The sequence below is a fragment of the Podarcis vaucheri genome, assembly GCF_965113315.1.
Source record: "Podarcis vaucheri genome assembly, chromosome: 7".
Lineage (NCBI taxonomy): Eukaryota > Metazoa > Chordata > Lepidosauria > Squamata > Lacertidae > Podarcis > Podarcis vaucheri.
Window position 1 is genome coordinate 19,379,633 of NC_138765.1, and position 21,100 is coordinate 19,400,732.

General features: G+C 46.1%; 1 protein-coding gene across 1 annotated transcript; it reads right to left on the bottom strand.

Moving 5' to 3' along the window:
• Positions 1-151: 151 nt before the first annotated feature.
• Positions 152-21,003, bottom strand: LOC309537258 (uncharacterized protein). The gene is made up of 6 exons (XM_082232001.1): positions 20,206-21,003; positions 18,495-18,647; positions 16,873-17,001; positions 5,484-5,636; positions 3,275-3,403; positions 152-674 (listed from the first exon to the last, which is right to left on the bottom strand). The coding sequence occupies exons 1-6, from the start codon at positions 20,381-20,383 to the stop codon at positions 580-582; spliced, it is 837 nt and encodes a 278-aa protein (XP_082088127.1). The 5' UTR covers positions 20,384-21,003; the 3' UTR covers positions 152-579.
• Positions 21,004-21,100: the final 97 nt, after the last annotated feature.

The window sequence follows — 21,100 nt, forward strand, 5'->3', positions numbered from 1 at the left end:
CCTTAGGAGTTGGCTCCGATGGGTAGATAGACTGCATGGGAACTGGCAAAGTGGTTGCACTAGTGACGTGGTGTTTGCATGATAATTGTGAATTTCAAAATAACACACCATTAAAAATTGAAACTGCACATACATGAACCATACAATAAACCACATGCCTGAGAATTATATTTATAAAATATAATGCAATCTAAACATTAGAAATATGTGTCCATATGAGTTCTGCCAAGAGAAATATATTGATTGATTTTAACAAAGAGGAGTTCAGGTGGGAGAGGGGTATTTCACTGAAGAGGAAAAATATCTCCCCAAGTAATGCTCTCTCCAGGATTACTGAGCAGCACTGAGACACAAAGGGATTACTCAGCAGTGTCCAAAGTGTTGTAGGCAAAAAGAAGTTTTTCTGATGGATTGCCATGTCAAAATGAGTCCAGGCAGGGGAGATCTCAAAGGAGATGAAGATTGTGAACTGCCCTGCTTGAGGTCACTTCACAGCTTCACATGTCCATGGAGCAAATAGGTCTGGGGGTTTAGAGTCCACTTTCTTCGGAGAGTGATGGAGCTCGCAGGCCTTGGCTTCTAGGCTGTCTCATCCACCTTTTGTGTATCTTCAACACGGCCTGAGCTTGCAACCTCCCAGAGTGAAAACTTGTGGACCAAACCATTGTAAACAGCTGGAAGAGAAAGCAGCAAAAAGAAATTGGAAATTGTTTCTTTTGCTTTCTTTTATTACATAAAGAACAAAAAAACCCACCATTACTATAAAACCCAACCTCCTATGTAGTGGTCGAATTACATCAGAACTTACTTCTCCTTAAGTTGCAGTATTCCAGTTAACGTGGCAGCTCCCATTACCACATGCAAACACAGCAACCGAAATATTTTATAACGTGGAGGAGGTCTTTTGCGCTGTGCATAATAATGTATTTCCTTTAGAAATTGTGAGGAACACTCAGGGCACTTCCAAATGAACTGTGTATTGAGCATAAGGAAGTAAGAAAAGGTGTGCTGGATCAGTCCAGAGGCCCGTGTAGCCCACCATTCTGTTCTGAGAGTGGCCAACCAAAGGCCTAGGAGAAACCATCAAGCACAAGAGCACACTCCCCACTTGATATTCCCAGCAACTGGAGGTAGGACATTCATCGAGATTTGTTTTCAGGGAGATACCTTTCCTGCTTGGCAGGGGGTTGGACTCGATGGCCCTTGTGGTCTCTTCCAACTCTATGATTCTATGAGATCAGGTGATGTTGGCTACTGAGTTAGCATTTATGCTGATTTGTTTGCAGGGAGCTGAGATGATGTTTATGCTGCATTTTGCCCATCAATTTTCTTATCACCAAAAGTCTGGTCTTTGGGAGAAGCTGGATTGTTGCAAAAGACGACCAGACCAGCTTTTACAGAACTTGTTAGTATGTGATTGAGTCCCATCCTAAAATAGCAACCGCTTGGAAACATCAGCAGAAGCTGTTCTTCACGTGTAGCAGGGGTGCCATCTGGGGGAAGGGCAGGGGAGCTGAGGCCGCCCCCGAAAAAAATTCAAGGAGGTGACCGGGCCCCCTCAATATTCTGCAGCAACCTTGTGCATGCCATGTGTGCAGGCAGTGCTGTGTGTTCATGTCCCTTGTGCACGACATGTCAGCACATTGCACGGCATGTGTGAGTGCACCGCATGCATGCATGGCATGAGCACATCACATGGCACTGGCCCCCGCAATCGCCAGGGCAGCAGTCAGAGGCAGATGCAAAAATGAGACAGCAGTCATTGGCAGATGATACAACTCAAATGGCAGAAATTGAGGAGGAATTAAAGAACCTCTGAATGAAGGTGAAAGAGGAGAGCACAAAATATGGTCTGAAGCTCAACATCAAAAAAACTAAGATCATGGCCACTGCTCCCATCACCTCCTGGCAAATAGATAGGGAAGAAATGGAGGCAGTGTGAGATTTTACTTTCTTGGGCTCCATGATCACTGCAGATGGTGACAGCAGTCACAAAATTAAAAGGCACCTGCTTCTTGGGAGAAAAGTGATGACAAACCTAGACAGCATCTTAAAAAGCAGAGACATTGCCTTGCCAACAAAGGTCCATATAGTTAAAGCTATGGTTTTCCCAGTAGTGATGTATGGAAGTGAGAGCTGGACCATAAAGAAGGCTGATTGCCAAAGAATTGATGCTTTTGAATTATGGTGCTGGAGGAGACTCTTGAGAGCCCCACAGACTGCAAGAAGATCAAGCCTATCCATTCTGAAGGAAATCAGCCCTGAGTGCTCACTGGAAAGACAGATCCTGAAGCTGAGGCTCCAATACTTTGGCCACCTCATGAGAAGAGAAGACTCCCTGGAAAAGACCCTGATGTTGGGAGAGATGGAGGGCACAAGGAGAAGGGGACGACAGAGGACGAAATGGTTGGACAGTGTTCTCGAAGCTACAAACATGATTTTGACCAAACTGCGGGAGGCAGTGGAAGACAGGAGTGCCTGGCGTGCTCTGGTCCATGGGGTCACGAAGAGTCGGACACGACTAAACGACTAAACAACAACAAGGGAACCACATAGCAGACCAATAAGCCTGCAAGATTGGCAGCAATCCATTAGGAAAATCTCCTGCTGAAGCCCCACTAAAATAAAGATGATCTGCACAAGTACATTTCACCATTTCAGAACACTTATGCCCAAGGAAAGAGCCCCCTGTGAGTTATAAATAGGTACAGTATCAAAGGTATACAATGGGCTCCTTGTTATGTTCAAGGCCACATTCACACCATCTACTTAAAGCAGTATCATACCATTGTAAATAGGCATGGCTTCTCCCAAAGGATTCTGGGAGCTGTAGTTTGTTAAGGGTGCTGAGAGGTGCTAGGAGACCCTCTATTCCCCTCCCAGAGCTACAGCTCCCAGAGTAGTTAAACAATCAATCCTTATTCATGGGGAACGCTGAAACTAGAAGCACAGGAAAGAGAAGGCATAGATAAAGCAAAAAGTCAAAATCTTAGACTTCTCAACCACCACAGTGAGCAACACAGTTTCCTACAAGGAAAGGAATATAAGTGATGGTGAGGTCTATGATTTATATTGTGATTTTATTCTGTGAACTGCCCTGAGACCTCTGGGTATAGTGCAGTATATAAATTTGAAGAAGGAGGAGGAGGAGAAGAAGAAGAAGAAGAAGAAGAAGAAGAAGAAGAAGAAGAAGAAGAAGAAGAAGAAGAAGAAGAAGAAGAAGAAGAAGAAGAAGAAGAAGAAGAAGAAGCAGCAGCCCCCCACTGATACTTACCTGCCAAGAAGGAAAAAGCAGAGGTGAAACAGCTTAAGTAAAAAGCAAATTTCCCAGAAGGATGTGCAGAGTCTGACTTCCGATCAACTTGGAGCCCAAATACCACCACAGCAATTAGTGAACAGATTGCTACAAAACACAAAGGAGATACTTAGAATTCCATTTTGATAAGCGATGGAGAAATCTGTTGTTTGACTCCAGCTCCCATAATCCTTGACTGTGGGCCATGCTGGCTGGAGCTGGTGGGGGCTGAAGTCCAACAAAATCTGGAGAGCCACAGGTTCCCCACCTCTGGCCTCTGTATGATATTATTAGAAACCTGAAAGAGCGGGAATTCTTAAACTCTTATGCATGGTCCCTAAGTAGTTTTGATGCAGAGTGTCCATGAAAGTGCTTGTCTTAATGGAAGGGGCAGAAAATACCCAAATGTATTATGTTTGGGGAAATTTTTTTGCAAAAAATGTTTGCTCATGAATTTTCATGATTAAAAAAACAGCAACACAAGCTGATACAGAAATGGGGTGAACTGAAAGATTGGAAAAATGTGAATCTGACAGACAGGACCTTCTTACTGATGGCCCCTTGGCTCAAATTCAGCCTCTCAGGGGGCTAATTTCACCTTTCCTCCGCCAACATTAAAAAAATTATCAAAACTGTTCTGTTTAAGATGTGCTTTATATTATATATGACCCTTAGAATGCTGCTTTTTCAAAAAGGTAAGGCTGCAATTCAACCCTTTGCTGCAACTGGGGTGAGGTGGAGGTTGGATGGGACATAGGTCTCCCCACCCCTGCCAGCCCAACAGAGCTCTGCTGGCCTCTATCCATGGAGTGATGCTGACATCATGCCTCTGGCACTGAGCTTCCAGATCTACACAATAAAATCTAACCTGTGGCAGCCTGGCAAAAGCCCTCAGTGAGATTATGCTGTGTTCTGGTCTGATGACAGGACCAATGTGGGGTGGGGTGTGTGGATTTCTGGATCGCGGACAGCTCCAAGTGAGCAACTTAATCCAACAAACCCAACAAAGGCACAAAGCTACACCTGCAGCAACTGCAAGCTGTCTTCCTCGTTGGAAGAGAAGGTACAGCACCTTGAGGTCCACCTATTCACATTTCAAGCTACTGGCCAAGATGTGGAATTTCTCAACACAGCAGAGTCAACTGTCCTGGAACAGTGGCACAGGCAAGCTGCCCCCAGGGAGGAGGAAGATTCCCCATTGCAGGTGATGAAGCCCTGGAGGAAAGTGGCACATGGAAGCAGGACTGCCAGGAGCCATGCTGTGTCACTGGAGCTGCTAAATTGGTTCCATGCTGTCACGTCGGACCAATTCTGGGCCAAAGGTGCAAGGACAGCAGTTGCAGACCTCAGAATACACTGAGGTGGTTGTGGAAGCCATAGTGCACAGAACTATTCCTGCCACTCCCCAGAGGAGGAAGAGACGTTTCACTGCTCTTCCCTAAAAACAGCTGCATCTCCAGCTAGACTGGTGACTGCGAGCAGCCCCTGAGACCACATAACGCCGGTCCTGAAAGACCTACGTTGGCTCCCAGTACATTTCTGAGCACAATTCAAACTGTTGGTGCTGACCTTGAAAGCCCTAAACGGCCTCAGCCAGGTATACCTGAAGGAGCGTCTCCACCCCCATTGTTTTGCCCGGACACCGAGGTCCAGCTCCAAGGCCTTCTGGCGGTTCCCTCACTGCAAGTTTACAGGGAACCAGGCAGAGCACCTTCTTGGTAGTGGCGCCCACCCTGTGGAATGCCCTCCAACCAGATGTCAAGGAAATAAACAACTATCTGACTTTTAAAAGGCATCTGAAGGAAGCCCTGTTTAGGGAAGTTTTTAATGTTCGGTGTTTTTAATATTCTGTTGGGAGCTGCCCAGAGTGGCTGGGGAAACTCAGCCAGATATTTATACCCCGTCCATCTGGCTGGGTTTCCCCAGCCACTCTGGGTGGCTCTCAGGAGAATATTAAAAACACGATAATAAATTTAATTTAATAAATTGTTATTAAAGTAATATTATTATGTGGTACAATTTTGGCCACATCCACACCTTGCATTTGTCATACCATATCAATCCCTCTTCCCAGGGAACTCTGGGAATTGCAGCTCCTTGAGGGGAACAGGGAGGCTCCTTTCAACTCACAGTGCCTGTCACAAATTACAGCTTTGTCAACTGTATATTTACGCGCTTTCCATGATACCTGCAATGAAGCTGAAGATGGAAATAAGCAGAGGCCTGCTAAGAAAAGGAGAGGAGCAGCGAACAATCCACTCCCATGGCATTGATAATGCCAAAGCTACGAAGGACATAATGAGAGCAAGTATCATGAAGATCCGGGTGATATTCAGGGATACTATAAAGAGAGAGAGATAAAAAGGAGAGATATTGTGAAAACGGAGGCTAATTCTGAGCCTTTTCTTCCCCCTTGCAAGAGCCTGGTCACAGCCACATCAGTTTGTACTCATGGGAAAATTGGTCAGATCTATAATTTGTTGTTTTTTTTTTATAAATATTTATTAAGTTTTCACAATAAAGAAAAAAACCTACAAAAACAAAGAAAATACAAAATCACAAAAAACAATACAATACAAAATACAAACATTAAACACATCAAAAGAAAAGGAAAAAGTGATAAAAACACATATAGTAACAAAAAACAAAAATTCCCTCTTTCTTAATTTCTCATCTTCAAATAACTTATTTTCCCGACTTCCTCACATCTCCCATTCTTGTATCCCTTTTTTAAAAAATTAGTTTAGCAAATTCATATCCTAATTATTTATCTGTTGTTAATCCAATCTAACATTTTACTTTGTTGCTAAAGCCACTGCAATTCATTTCAATGTCCTTAACATTCATAAATTTTACAGTATTTCTGCAAATAAATTTTAAATTTCTTCCAATCTTCCTCCACCGTCTCTTCTCCCTGGTCTCGGATTCTGCCAGTCATTTCCGCCATCTCCATATAGTCCATTAGCTGCATCTGCCAATCTTCCAAGGTGGGTAGATCTTGTGTCTTCCAATGCTTTGCGATGAGGATTCTTGCTGCTGCTGTAGCATACATAAAGAAAGTTCTATCCTTCTTTAAAACCGATTGGTCCACTATGCCCAGGAGGAAGGCCTCTGGTTTCTTCGGGAAAGTATATTTAAATACCTTTTTCAGTCCATTATATATCATTTCCCAGAAGGCCTTGATCCTTGGGCACGTCCACCAAAGGTGAAAGAATGTACTATAATTTGGCCTTTACACTCGCTTGTTCTACTTTGGTGCTACTTCAAGCAGAACAAATTCAGTGACTTCACATGGAATATACAATTGATTTTTAGTTGAAAATTATGGGTTACATCTCAGTGCTGACCCTACTAAGAGCAGACCCATTGAAATGGATTCATCTTTGTAAGAACCCATCTACACTATACATTTAAACTACCGTGACACCATTTTAAACTGCCATGGCTTCCCACAGAGCATCCTGGGAAGTGTAGTTCATTTAGGATGGTGAAAGTTGTTAGGAGACCCCGATTCTCCCACAGAGCTATAAATGGTAGTGTGCTTTAACCAATGGTCCCTCTTCCCAGGGAACACTCAGAAGTTACCTTGCCCATTGTATAATGTGCAATAGAATAACTTGTGTACCTTTCTTATTTGGAGACATGTATTATTCAAATGTATGCACTCCTATTTCAAGTTCTAGATGGTTTGCCAGCTACAGACAGAAATGACTGGGTAACTGCATTCTATTCCTGGTAAATTCCAGATTGGACTACTGCAATGCACTCTATGTGGGGCTCCCCTTGAAGATGGCTCAGAGGCTGCAACTTGTGCCAAATGTCATCTGGGATGCCTGCGAGGACCCATATTACACCTATCCTGAAGCATCTGCATTGGCATCCCATTTGCTTCTGAGCCCAATTCAAGGTGCTTACATCAATGCAGGGGCAGCCAATATCATGCCCTCCAGATGTTGTTAGAATCCAGGTCCTATTCATCTCTGACTGTTGGCCTGCTATGCTGTTTGTATGGCAGCCAAGAGGCCAAAAGGGCCGAGAGTGCCAATAAGGCCAAACATGGAGTCCGGCACCCTTCCGTTGCGCAGCTTGCAAACTGTCCATGCCGATCCAAAAGTCCTTCTCCCTCTTTGGCCGGTAGCAGAGTGAACACAGCGGCGAGAAGCAATTGCAGCCAGTGGGTAATAATTCAGAACAAACACAAAGGCGTTCCTTATCTTCTTAGCCTTTAATCATGTAGTATAACAGCATAAATCAGATCTGGCGAAAGCTCGCCCATCCTCCCTCTCGCATAGCGTACCAGAGGCAGACTGAGACACTCAGAGCAAACCACTCCCGTAAGTGTCTTTGACCACGCCTCAGGAAAGAGACGTCACTCAGAACTCTTTAACCCTGTGAGTTCTGAAACCCTTAACAGTTTGGGGCTGATGGGAAATCGAGTTCAGTTCAATGACATGGCTGCTCCAACATTAATCCAGAAAGGGTAAACAACTTGGGCCCCAGATTGCATTTGAGTTTTAAAAGTAGGAGCGAGCTGCTCAGGACCAGAGTATTTGTACATGCATTGGCAAAGTCCCATGAAATCCAAGAGTTGTGCCCCCAACATCCTTTGGGACATTGCAAGGGATGCTGGGAGGACAGACCATATACTGCAGCTAATTAGAGTAGCAAAACATTTGAGGACAGACCTCTAGAGCAAGTGTGGGGAACCGTCATACCTCCAGCAGTTGCTTAACTCCCACCATCCCTAGTCATTGGCCATGCTTGTTGGGGCTGTTCCCCACACCTGATCAAGACCTTTATTTTGCAAAGGAAAATGCTGCCCCCATTCTCTCTCATACTTTCAAATGCATGCTCAAATGACGCAGGTCTACTTTCATATGTTAATAAAACAACAATACAGTGGTGCCTCGCAAGACGAAAAGAATCCGTTCTGTGATTCTCTTCGTCTAGCGGTTTTTTTCGTCTTGTGAAGCAAGCCCATTGAAGGATTAGCGGATTAGCGCTATTAGCACTATTAGAGGCTTTTAGCGGCTTATCTGCTGATCGGATCAGCTGATAAGCGGCTTAGCACTATGAGCAGCTTTTAGCTGCTTTTAGCGGCTTATCTGCTGATAGGATCAGCTGATAAGCGTCTTAGCGGCTTAGAAAAAGGGGGGGGGAAGGGGAAAAAAACCAGCAGGAACTCGCAAGACATTGTCGTCTTGCGAAGCAAGCCCATAGGAGATTCATTTTGCGAAGCACCTCCAAAACGGAAAACTCTTTCGTCTAGCGAGTTTTCCGTCTTGCGAGGCATTCGTCTTGCGGGGCACCACTGTATTGGTTTTCGTTGCACCTTATATATTGGGGCAGGGTTTGAAATGTCAAGCCCAGGGGCAAAATATGGCCCTTCAACCCTTTCCATCTGGCCTTCAGATTCTCTTCACAGGTCAGCATCCTGCTGGGTCCTGGTTTGCATCTTTCTTGGATATCCCACCCCCACCCCCGGCTGCAATTTGTCATTGAACATGGATAACACCTTTTTGCATGCCTGGATGGAGGTCAGAGAGGGATGTGCAGGTGTCTGTAGAAGCTAGGTTCTTGTACAAAGATAACATGGTGCCCCACCCACTTTTTCCTCTGGCCCCACCCACATGTGCCACCCCCCAAGGTTGCTGTAAAGGTTGAGCTAACAACAGTTCCCTAACCCCGCCATATACCATACCATCACGTGTTCCTGTGGATTGGCATCCATATTTGTCTGAGCAGAGGAGCCAGAGTCCTATAGCAAAATGGTCCACATCTGCAATATACGAAGTCCAAGTGGGAGATGCATGGGCAATGACAAGTTGCAGAAAATTAATCATGGAAAAGAGAACGCTGGTGCTTCTGTAGAAAGGACCCGAGGCCACGAATGGCATCTCCACAATTTCCTTCCAAGCTAATCTTCTTTTTGCCTCAACTGCAGCCTTAGACAGATAGAGGGGAGCTGGCAAGGGAGGTCTGGAACAGGAGGGACACCCTCCACCCCACCATGGGGATAGCAGCACCCGGTTCTTGCCAAGGGTGGCAGTTTTATACACCTCCCTCCACTCTGGCCTCCAACTGCCATGGAACTTCCATTCTGCCTCTGGAACAGAGCAGCATGGAATGGTTCTCAAGAAGTTATGACTGAACCACCTTTGAGATGCCAGGTCATTGCTAAGTAACATGGGAGGCTGCCTTAGGCATGTTTAACCCAATGTTTTGCAATGTCTACATGGACTGCAATCCAGCAGATGTCTTGGACTACAATTCCCATCAGCCCCAGCCAGCTTGGAAGTTGTAGTCTGGAACACCTAGAACAAGGGGTGGAGATTCTGTGAATCCCCCACGTCAGGTGGAAGGACACCGAGTTATACTTGGTCAGTTGGCTATTTACTGTTCCCTTAAGTCAGCCTTTCTCAACCTGTGGGTCCCCAGATGTTGTTGAACTACGACTCCCATCACCCCTAGCTAGCAAGGCCAGAGCTCAGGGATGATGGGAATTGTAGTCCAACAACATCTGGGGACCCACAGGTTGAGAACAGCTGCCTTAAGTGGAGCTGAGACAGTCTCGACACAGTTGCACACTCTTCCCTTCCCTTGTCCTAAGAGAAACCCTCCTGTAGGCTTATCTAAAGCAGTCCTGCCAGGGTGTTCCATGGAATGCTGTCAATGAATCAGCTGAATCACCAGTACTTGTGTGGAGCTGGAATTCAATCACCAAAGGTTCAATGGGCAATAAGGATGCAGGTCTGGTCTGTGCATAATGCTAAGCCATCTTTCACCAACTTGGCCCCTTTCACCAACAGGGCTCTTTGCTCAACCCTTAGGCCAGGTGTGGGAGAACCTTTGGTTCTCCAGGTGTTTCTGAACTACAACTCCCATCATCCCTGGCCATTAGGCATGCTTACTGGGGTTGTGCTTACTGGGGTTGGTGGGAATTGTAGTTTAGGTTTCCTCTCAGGTCAAGGAAAGAGAGGAGAGTGTGTCTCTGGGAAGATTGGTTGGGCTCCACTTAAGGGAACCGTGAAGAGCTCATTCACCATGACTGAATACAACTCAATGTCCTTCCAGCTGAAGCAGTGGACGGAGAACTTGAGAGAAGAAGAGGGTGATAGTTACATAGCTTACCCTCAAAGCTCATCAAGACCCAGGCTAGGTGCACACTGTTACTTATCTGCAAACCGAAGATCAAAAGGGAAAGATAACAAGAGGCGTACATCCTGTGCTGTGCTTACAAAGTACCCTGGTGCTGTTAACAAAGTACCCTTAAAATACAGCTTTTTCTGTGGGTAGCAGCTACCTGCCTCTTGCTTTGGGGGGGCACTCAGGGGAGTGAGGGGCTAAACCAGCCCTCCAGCTATTGTTGGACTCCAACTCCCATCAGCCACTGCAAGAATGGCCATCGGTCAGAGGTGACAGGAGCTGTGGTCCCACGATATCTGGAAGGCCCAAGATTCTGCTTTCCTCCACTAAACAGCTGAAGAGGAACTGTGAGGAAAAACTGTTTTAATTGGGGTTGATTTGGATGGGGAATTATTTAAGTACTATGGGTGGCGCTGTGGGTTAAACCATAGAGCCTAGGACTTGCCGATCAGAAGGTTGGCGGTTCAAATCCCCGCGACAGGGTGAGCTCCTGTTGCTCGGTCCCTGCTCCTGCCAACCTAGCAGTTCGAAAGCACGTCAAAGTGCAAGTAGATAAATAGGTACCGCTCTGGCGGGAAGGTAAATGGTGTTTCCGTGCGCTGCTCTGGTTCGCCAGAAGTGGCTTAGTCATGCTGGCCACATGACCTGGAAGCTGTACACCAGCTCCCTTGGCCAATAAAGCGAGATGAGCACCGCAACCCCAGAGTCAGTCACGACTGGACCTAATGGTCAGGGGTCCCTTTACCTTTTACCTCCACAACTGATTTGGTTTTCTTGTTGATACTGTACTTGGTTTTGGGGGGGGGATTTTATATCGGATTTTTTTTGTATTATGCTTTATTATGTGATTCACTCACTTTGTAAATATTATTTTCCCATACTTCTGTGAATTTCAAGAATCCTCCAGGCATGCTTCCAACTTCCTCATATTCCTCAGCGGCCCCATTTTGGCTACAAATGTACAGCCCTCTTCACCCAAGTTTGATATTAGAAGGTGATTGAACCTGCAATGCAGGTTCAATCTACCTGCCTAAAGGGACCCCTGACCATGAGGTCCAGTTGCGGACAACTCTGGGGTTGCGGCACTCCTCGCGCTCTATAGGCCAAGAGAGCTGGCGTTTGTCCGCAGACAGCTTCTGGGTCATGTGGCATGACTAAGCCACTTCTGGTGAACCAGAGCAGTGCACGGAAATGCCATTTACCTTCCCGCCGCAGTGGTACCTATTTATCTACTTGTTCTTTGACATGCTTTCGAACTGCTAGTTGGGCAGGAGCAGGGACTGAGCAACGGGAGCTCACCCCGTCGCGGGGATTTGAACTGCCGACCTTCCGATCTGCTAGCCCTAGGCTCTGTGGTTTAGACCACAATGCCACCCGCTTCCCCATCTATCTGCCTAGTTATTTATAAATATAAATATACCCTACACACACACACACCATCACACAGACAAAATGGAGAGGATCCCAATGGCATAACAGGAAAGTATTCCGGTCAGTAAAGGGATATTTAATAGCAATAGATGGGGTGGGAGGTACACGTCTATCCATTGAAGTACAGTCAGCAGAAACATATTGAGTGAATGGATGTTTAACATAGGGGACGAGAGTCCAGGTAACAAAAGGGATATTTCATTGATCAAGAAAAGTGCTCCTGAAGTAAAATGTTCTCCAGTGTTGCTGAGTAGCACAAAGCAAGGAAGGGAGATCTTCAGTAGTTCCCAAAGTGTTCAGAAAATCAAAGAGTCCTCCCAACTGGATGGCAGAGGACATCTCAAAGAAGCTGGTGCAGATGGTGAACTGCCCTGCAAGGATGAGGCTCCTCCACTGAGCATGCACACACGATGAGATGAATTTGGACATTAAGAACCTGGTTCGTTCAGAGCAGAGTAGGCCGCGCAACCTTATGTCTTTCTGGAAGCAGCACAGGTGTTTCGATATCCGGGCCAACGCGAGTGGTTGACGTTCCTGTCCCCCACGCTGAGAACTTGTAGCACAAGAGGTTGTAAATACCTGGGAGAGAAGTGGTGGAAAGAGGCTTAAAATTGTGAGGAGCACTCCGCAGGTGTTTAGCACCAGCAGACAGTGGCTGCCTCCATTGTGAGATGAAGGGGCACCACTCTGGCAGCCAACTAGCCACGATGGCATTGCGCTGCCTCCACTGTCGGAGGCAGCCATGCAACTGAATAGCCATGCAGGAAACCACAGGAGGGGAAAGGGCTCCTGTGCTCAAATCCTGCTTGCGGGTTTCCTGCAGGCCTCTGGTTGGCCCCTGTGGGAACAGGATGCTGAACTAGATGAAATGAAATGAAATACTTTATTGTCACTTGTACAACATGTATACAGTGAGATTACACGGGTACCCCCCACTCAGCTCTCTTAGTCTTAATTCCCCTTACTGATGCACGCCCACCAAACCCGAAACAAGCCCTGTTGTTATCTTTTCATTCAGCAGCCTAACAGCCTACAGATAGAAGCTGTTCTTTACCCTGTTGGTGCGACTAATCATGCTTCTATATCTTCTGCCCGAGGGCAGGAGATCAAGAAAGTGCCAGCCAGGGTGTGAATCATCCTTGAGAATTTTCCTCTCTCTCTTGAGGCAACGTTCTTCCTCAATGTCATCCAGTGGATTTATGGGACAGCCCATAATATCTTGTGCTGTATTCACCACCCTCTGTAGGCACTTCCTATCAGTTGAGGTCAAACCAGCGTAGCACACCGTGATGCAGTATGAAAGGACACTTTCTATTATGGACCAGTCGAAGGAGGTCATCAAATGTTGATTGACATTGTTCTTTCGCAATACTCTGAGGAGATGGAGCCTCTGTTGGGCTTTCTTAACCACCTGGGTTGTATTGATTTTCCAAGTAAGGTCTTCACTGAGATAAACTCCTAGGAATTTAAAGGAAGAGACTCTCTCCGCACAGCCCTCCCCGATGTACAGCGAGGCTAGTTTTCCATTGGCCTCACCCAGTAGGTTCTTATGTTAACTTGAGGTGCCTGGAGAGCGGCAGACCTCAGACAGATGGGAACCTCAGCATAGCTGCATATTACATATTAAGCCTGGGGCAAGCAAACCTTTTCAGACAGAGGGCCACAGTCCTTTCTGAGCAACATGCCGGTGGTGGGCTGGACCAGAGGCAAAAGAGGCAGAGCAACTACAGTCAAACCTCGGTTTTTCAATGTCTCGTCTGTTTTGGAAGCCGAATGCTGAAAACCGTGAAGTGAATGCTTCTGTTTTCGAATGCACCTCGGAAGTCGAATGGCTTTCTCAATTTCCCCCTTTGAACTTGCTGACAGCCCTTTGATCCTTGGTTTTCAAATGTTTCAGAAGTCGAACTTCCGGAATGGACTATGTTCGCAAAGTGAGGTTCTACTGTACAGTGGTACCTCAGGTTAAGAACTTAATTTGTTTTGGAGGGTCCGCTGTTAACCTGAAACTGTTCTTAACCTGAGGTACCACTTTAGCTAATGGGGCCTCCCGCTGCTGCCGCCCTGCCGCCGCCGCCGCCGCATGATTTCTGTTCTCATCATAGTTGTCAACTTTCAGATTTGAAAATAAGGGATCAGCAGCCTCACCTGTCCCAGGGACAGTCTACAGGATATCTAACAATCCGGGATAGCAGCAGGAAGCAGTGGGAAACGGCACTGGAATAAGGGAATTTCCCACAAAAAAGGGAACGTTGATAGCTATGGTTCTCATCCTGAAGCAAAGTTCTTAACCCGAGGTACTATTTCTGGGTTAGCGGAGTCTGTAACCTGAAGCATCTGTAACCTGAAGCGTCTGTAACCTGAGGTACCACTGTAATGTAAATTTTACCTTTGTAAAGGAGGCAGGTTCCACACACACTCAAATCCCCCTCTCTGTCCTGCACTGAGGCAAGCAAGAGGCATTCTCAAGGCCAATTCAAGGACACCTTCCAACCAGGCAAAAACCCTTGGAAGGAGAAACGGGGGCTGTGAAGGGTGTAGCCTTGGGAGAGGGGATGTGTCTGAGGCAGAGGAGATGTAGCCCAGTGCCAATGAGAGATGCCTGGGGCCCACATTTGGCCCCTGAACCTGACATTCCCCATTCCTGTCTTTCTTTCATTCTCTGACGAAAAAGAGGTGTGTATTGCCAGCCTAGTGAAGGGCATCTTTCTCTAAATACACATTTGACCTCACCCGCGGTTTCCTATAGGTGTTATATGATCTCTCAAGCACGCACACAAATATGGCAGTACAGTGGTACCTCGGGTTAAGAACATAATTCATTCCAGAGGTCCATTCTTAACCTGAAACTGTTCTTAACCTGAGGTATCACTTTAGCTAATGGGGCCTCCTGCTGCCACTGCGCTGCCACTGCACGATTTCTGTTCTCATCCTGAAGCAAAGTTCTTAACCCGAGGTACTATTTCTGGGTTAGCAGAGCCTGTAACCTGAAGTATCTGTAACCTGAAGCATCTGTAACCAGAGGTACCACTGTACTGTCATGAGCTCTGTGGTGGTGTCTTGGAGAGAGTGGTCAGATCAGGAGGAGGGTTGGGAGGAGCTTGGATGTGAGAACCATACAACCCTTAGAAAGGTCCCAGCGGGGTTTGGAAGGCAATGCCTGTGAAACAGTTTCAGTGGCAGAGGAGAAGGTCTGCAGGCAGGGAAGCAAGGATGTGGCTCCTGGAGAAGGGCTGCCTCACCCGCGGTTGCCCATAAATCACCCCCGAGTTCGAAAGAAGGAGGGGGTGGGAGCACTGGGTGGAAAGCCCTTGTGCAAGCTCTGGAGCGCCTGGACGCCGCTTTCAAGAGCGAAACTAGCTGCGTTGCTTAAGATAAAAAAAATGGAGAAGTAAATGCACATGTTTCGAGCGAGGTCAGGAGTGTATTATCTGCTAAATAAATCTACTACTGAGAAGATAGAGTGATGGAACAGAATGAACAGAGGACTGCATCAAGGAATCACAGCCATGTCAGTATGTTGAACGGAACGGAAAGGGGGGGGACTTTCTTCTTTTTCAATATGATTTACCTAACAAACCCTCCCCCCCTTAGAAGAACCGTCACAATGACTGATAGCAAGTGAGACTGAAAAATAAACTGTGCGGAAATAAAAAATACTAATAAAAGGTTTTACTCTGTGAAAGATCTGGAAAGAAGGGAGGCTTTCTTGTGGCGTAGTTACAAAAGCGATCTGCCATTAAGAGGCAGACCTTGTTGCAAGATTTGCAGTCTTAGGGGGGGGGGTTGAGCCACTGTTCTGTTATCAGGTTTGGATCGTAAATTTGAAAGGGCAATAACCCTTCTGGAAAGACTGATTTATGGTGCAACTGGTCTGGGAAAATTAAGGAGCGGACGCCTAGACTCTATTTCATCGGCACTGACTAGAATGGTGACTGCCGCTTGAACAGGACTTTTGGATTCTTGGATCTATGTGAGATGAATTACGGGAGAGCATTACAAAGTTCACACAGAAATATAAACAAGGCTGTTTCTTTCAACTCACTTGTGGAGACAACTTGAAGGTTATTAAGAAGAAAAAGGATAATGACAAGGAGATGAGAAGATGGGACTGTGAACATCAAAGCTGCAGAAATATAAGATGATTGGACTCCTACCGAACTCGAAGCATGGGTACCCCCCACAAAAAAATTAAAATTTGGTTTAATATTTGGACATTGTGATATGTATTGATATAATTTGGAATAATTAATATGATATGATTGGTTTGGTAAATGAAAATTTAATAAAAATTATTTACAAAAAAAGAGAGAAAGGTTCCAGCGGGGTTTGGAAGGCAATGCCTGTGAAACAGTTTCGGTGACAGAGGAGAAGGTCTGCAGGCAGGGAAGCAAGGATGTGGCTCCAGGAGAAGGGCCAAGTCGGTTGTGAGGGAAAGATTGCACCCCTGTGTTATATCAGGCACTCTTTTTGGGGGCTCCTCCTGCTACAGAGCCACCCTGGGCACCATGCTAGCACTGAGCCTTTCTCCTCCTCAGAGGTGTCTGGTGACAAATTGGAGACTGTGTGGTACTCCCTCAATTGCATAGAGCTTGGAGATGCCGGTACCAATGTAAACAGACTGTCCAATCCATTAAAAAGTGTGTGTTGGATTGTCCCATCTCTGAACTCATAGAATCATAGTTCATAGGCCACCTTGTAAGTAAATGGGCTGAGCTCTTGAGAGCAGGTAGGCAACTGGGGACTCAGCTACATTAGTAAAGAAACAATGATTTGAATGCACTATAAACATAATTTATACACGTTTTCCCATATATTTTTTAAATGATCTAATTTCTGACTTATTTTTTGTGGGTTTTTTTCCTGTGTAGCCTAGCAGCCTACAGAGTCAATCTGGCTCCCTTTCCTTTCTTTGGCCCACCAGAGAGTGACATACCAACACAGGAGATTTCACAATATTAATTTTAGCCTTTCAGGAATAATGTTCATCCATTCACACTCACCTGTCAAGAAACACAGGATGCAGATGGCACAGCTTAAGTAGAAAGCCCATTTCTTAGCAGGAGGCACAGCTGTTGATAACTGGTTGACTTTGATGTGAAACACCACCACAGTAGCCAGCACAAAGATTCCTGTGGAATTGATTGATTGATTGATTGATTGATAGAGGTATTCCTGTCTCGTTAAATATCAAGGCACCTTTAAAACATAAAGCACTATATATACGTAGAGATTGTCGGGATCTCCGCTCAACCAAGCTGCTAAAGCTCATTTTCTTCCCCCGAGCCGTTCGGAATCGCCTCCTGACGAATAACGACCTGAGCCTTTGATAAGGCCTCAGGCACATTCTTCATCCAGCAGAGTTTCCAGCACAGGTTGTAAGCAAAGCACAAAGCACTTGCAGTTGAAGCTGCAACATGCTAGAGAATGTGTTCAGAAAGGACTCGTAATGGTGTCCTACATGCCAGGCAACAAAATTCCTGCTGATTTATTGTCCAAGGTTGTTCCAAGGGATCAACACTCTACCTATGTACAGAAATTGGGCTTGTACTGAGATTGTACTGACATGCTGCTCAGTGGCGTTCACAGAAACTAACAGAGATAATCATTAAGGGGATGGGCTAAACAAAAATCAAATTGCTGTAAAGGCTTTGCTGGCACAAAAACATATTCAAGAGACACCTGAAAATCAAAAATGAGGATGCTTGCCAGATCTCTGCTAGAAGAGCGTTCCACAGCATGAGACTAGCGACACTAAATGACCGCCATCTAGGTGAAGCCACTTGGACCTCCATAACATGGGTGACAGCCTTGACTGAGTTGGGAAATAAGGTCTCAAACCGTCTTTAAGGCATCCTGGAGCCCAGCTTTAAGCACAAGAACCAGGAAACTGACCCCATAGCATACCAGTGATGTCTTAGCCAAAGTGTCAAATGCTACTGGCCAATGGCCATCTGCACCCATCAGCAGTCCAGCCACTGCACTCTCCAGTTATAGCCATAGCTGGCATGCCAGATGAAGTGGGCAAAAGACAGTCTTAGCCACAGGGGTCACTTGGGCCTCTAATGGCAGGTATGTAAACAGGAGAGTATCCTCCAGCTCTGTACCTGGTTCCTTAGAGGGATGGAAACCATGTCAGAACAGGCGATGGGCCCATCTTGCAGACTCAGGAATCACCCACCCACCCGTAGGGTCTATTGGCCCTCATCCAGTTCACCACTGCAATACGGCACCAGTGCAGGGCTTGCACAACCTCTGCTGATTCAGAAATTGTGGAGAAATAGAGAGGTGCGCTCCAAAATGCCAGATAACTGCTCCCAACAGCTTCATATACTGCAGACAAAATGGTGGCCTGCAAGACACACCTCTCAACTGTCTCATTTTGAGCAGGACATCCTGGAATTACAGAAGCCACCCCAGCTTCTGATTGGATCCTGGAATATCCTCCTTTTTTGTCTGGCATCGGGACAGAGCGACAGACCAAAAGATCCGGGGTGGGGGAAGGTTCGTGCTCTCGCACAAATCATTGGCTTGCACCAGGGCACCACACCAAAACAAATTCCATGCAAAAAGCGATAGGACGCAAACAACGCCCACCTAAAATTTATTCAGTTCACAATGGTACCTGCAAGGAAGTTGAAGATGGAAGTAATCAGGGATTTGGGAGGAAAGCAGTAGTTGCAGTGGATGATGTGGTCCCATTCCACTGCCCATAGCATAGCTGAGACAGATGCAAGTGTTGCTAACACCATGAAGCTTCGCATGAGGTCCAGGTGCACTAAAAGAAAAAGGGGAAATTTTGTGAAAGTTGTTCTTCTCTTCCATCATCCAAAGTTGGGGAGGAGTGGAGCTTTGGGTAACTGGATAGGTGGGGCAACAAAGATTTTATTCTATGGTTCTCTAGTTGTGGGGGGAGGTCGGCAATGGGTCTGAATCAATTCATAATGACACAGATTAAACAAATATATTTCCTGGGGTTCCTGCCCCCTCCCCCAAGAAAAACCCTGTGGGAGCTTGTCATTATACAAAGCAGTTCCCTTTCCTATGAAATTTAGACCTGCAGCACTCAAAACGAGGTGTGGCATTTGAAATAATGTGGTGTAAAGGGAGAATCTGTGTATCTCCCATGCAAAAACATGTAGGACTTAGATGCATCTCTCTCCACAGAGGTGGGAGGGGCAAGGGGGCTGGCAAAGGATGAACCATAATCCACAGATTGCCAGCTTTAAGAGAGAGGGAAGGTTTCTAACATTTGTAGTGCCTGAGATTTAAGACAGAATACTCTCAGAGTGGTATTATTTGGGGGAAGCCATGACTTTTGAAAGTGGCACCACAGTGCTTCGAATGTACAGTGAATACGGCATTGTGTCATGTCTGTGTTGTTTTCCGATAAGCGGCTAGGACCTTTGGGCAAGCTTTTTGCTGCTTTGGGTGAGACAGAGTCCTGGGCATCGTGGTAAGCGACGCAGCAGCAAACAAGCATGAAGCCAAAACCCAGGCAACAGTAGAAGATGGAGACATTAGTTGCACAGGCACGAACCAACAGGTGGCACAAAGCAGAGAAGTTAGAGGATGCAAGCTGGAAAATACAGCTAGTTATGTTTTATCTCTTCCAATACAGTGGCTTGGCTCCCTGTCAATCCTACATGATGTCAGAGTGGGGACTATGTCCCCTATAGTGTTCAAACACCCCCAAAAAGCAAGGAATCCAATCTAGATAGCCCAGCTCCTTCAGCCACAGTGTTTGGGTACATTCAGATGTGGAGAATACTAGTTTTCCTGATTATAACCCTAGCAGCACCATTTTCTAACATTCTTTTCACATTGCAGTACTGTGGCATTATGGAGCCATGACTTTTTGACCAATATACCTGCAGGTCATGCTAAATTTCTCTTGCACCAGTGGACGTGGTTTGACCCAGCAATGAATGTTACCGCACCCCACCCTTAACAGTCAACCCCTTTCCCCAGGGAACTCTTGGACTAGTAACTTCCGTACACAGCAGCCAGTTGAAAAGGCAAAATGTTTTGCTCTGGGCCTGCAGATTAGAGGTGAAGAACTGATAGCTCTTCAGAAGTTGTTGGGACCTTCAGCTACCACCAGCCCCAACCAGCATGGCCAATGGTCAAGGATGACGGGAGCTATAGTCCAACAAAACCTGGAATGCTGTCAGTTCTTCATCCCTGCTGTGGATAATTTGGCTACTTTGCAACAGAGTTCTTTCTTTTCTTTCTTCTTTCTAAAGGGTGCTTCAAATCACAATAAATTCAAATTCTACATTCATATGTCAAACAAAACCACAATACTGATTTTCGTTTTGCCCCATCTATCATACCATCATGAGGTCTCAGGGGTTTGCATCCAAATTTTTCTGAGCAGATGGTCCAGAGGCCAGCATGATACTCGTCTACTTGAGAGTCAGTCATCATCCAGCCATGAGATGAATGGACGATGAAGAGCAGAACAATGTGGATGAGGGAAAGTGAAAAACCTATGGCCCTGTGCAGAGACATTGGGCCTAAGTTTGGACAGGCTTTGCTTGTATTTGCCTTTAACCCAATCCTTGCCTTGCCCTAGAATTACACAGGAGGTGGGGGCAGGTAAAGTACAGAGCAAGAAGGGTCCTGGGATAATGTTTATTTCCCGTTACTTCTATCATTCTAAGACTCCAACTGCCATGGAACTTCCATGCTCTTGGAAGAACAGAACCTGGGCAGGTTCATATGAGCATATCTGCAATGCTTCACTAAAGTTAAGGCCAAAGAGAGGTTGGGGGGTGGAAACAAGGAACAGGCATTTTCTCTGGTGGCTCTTCGATTGTGGAATGCTCTCCCCAAAGGAGGCTCGCCTGGTGCCATCATTACATGTCTTTAGACACCAGGCAAAAACATTCCTCTTTACCCAGGCCCATGGCTATTAAATAATCTATGTCCTGTAGAAGTGTGGGTATTACTATAATTTCACCATTATGCTGTCTGTCAATATGCTTTTTACTGTGTTTTTATCACTGAGGTCTTGTAATGTGTTTTGAATGTTGTACACCACCCTGAGATGTTTTGATAAAGGGTGGTATATAAATTGGACAAAGAAGGAGGAGGTAGGAACTGTAACTACTAGCCTGGGTGTAAGGGGATATTATATAAAGGTAAAGGGACCCCTGACCATTAGGTCCAGTCGTGGCCGACTCTGGGGTTGCGGCACTCATCTCGCTTTATTGGCCAAGGGAGCCG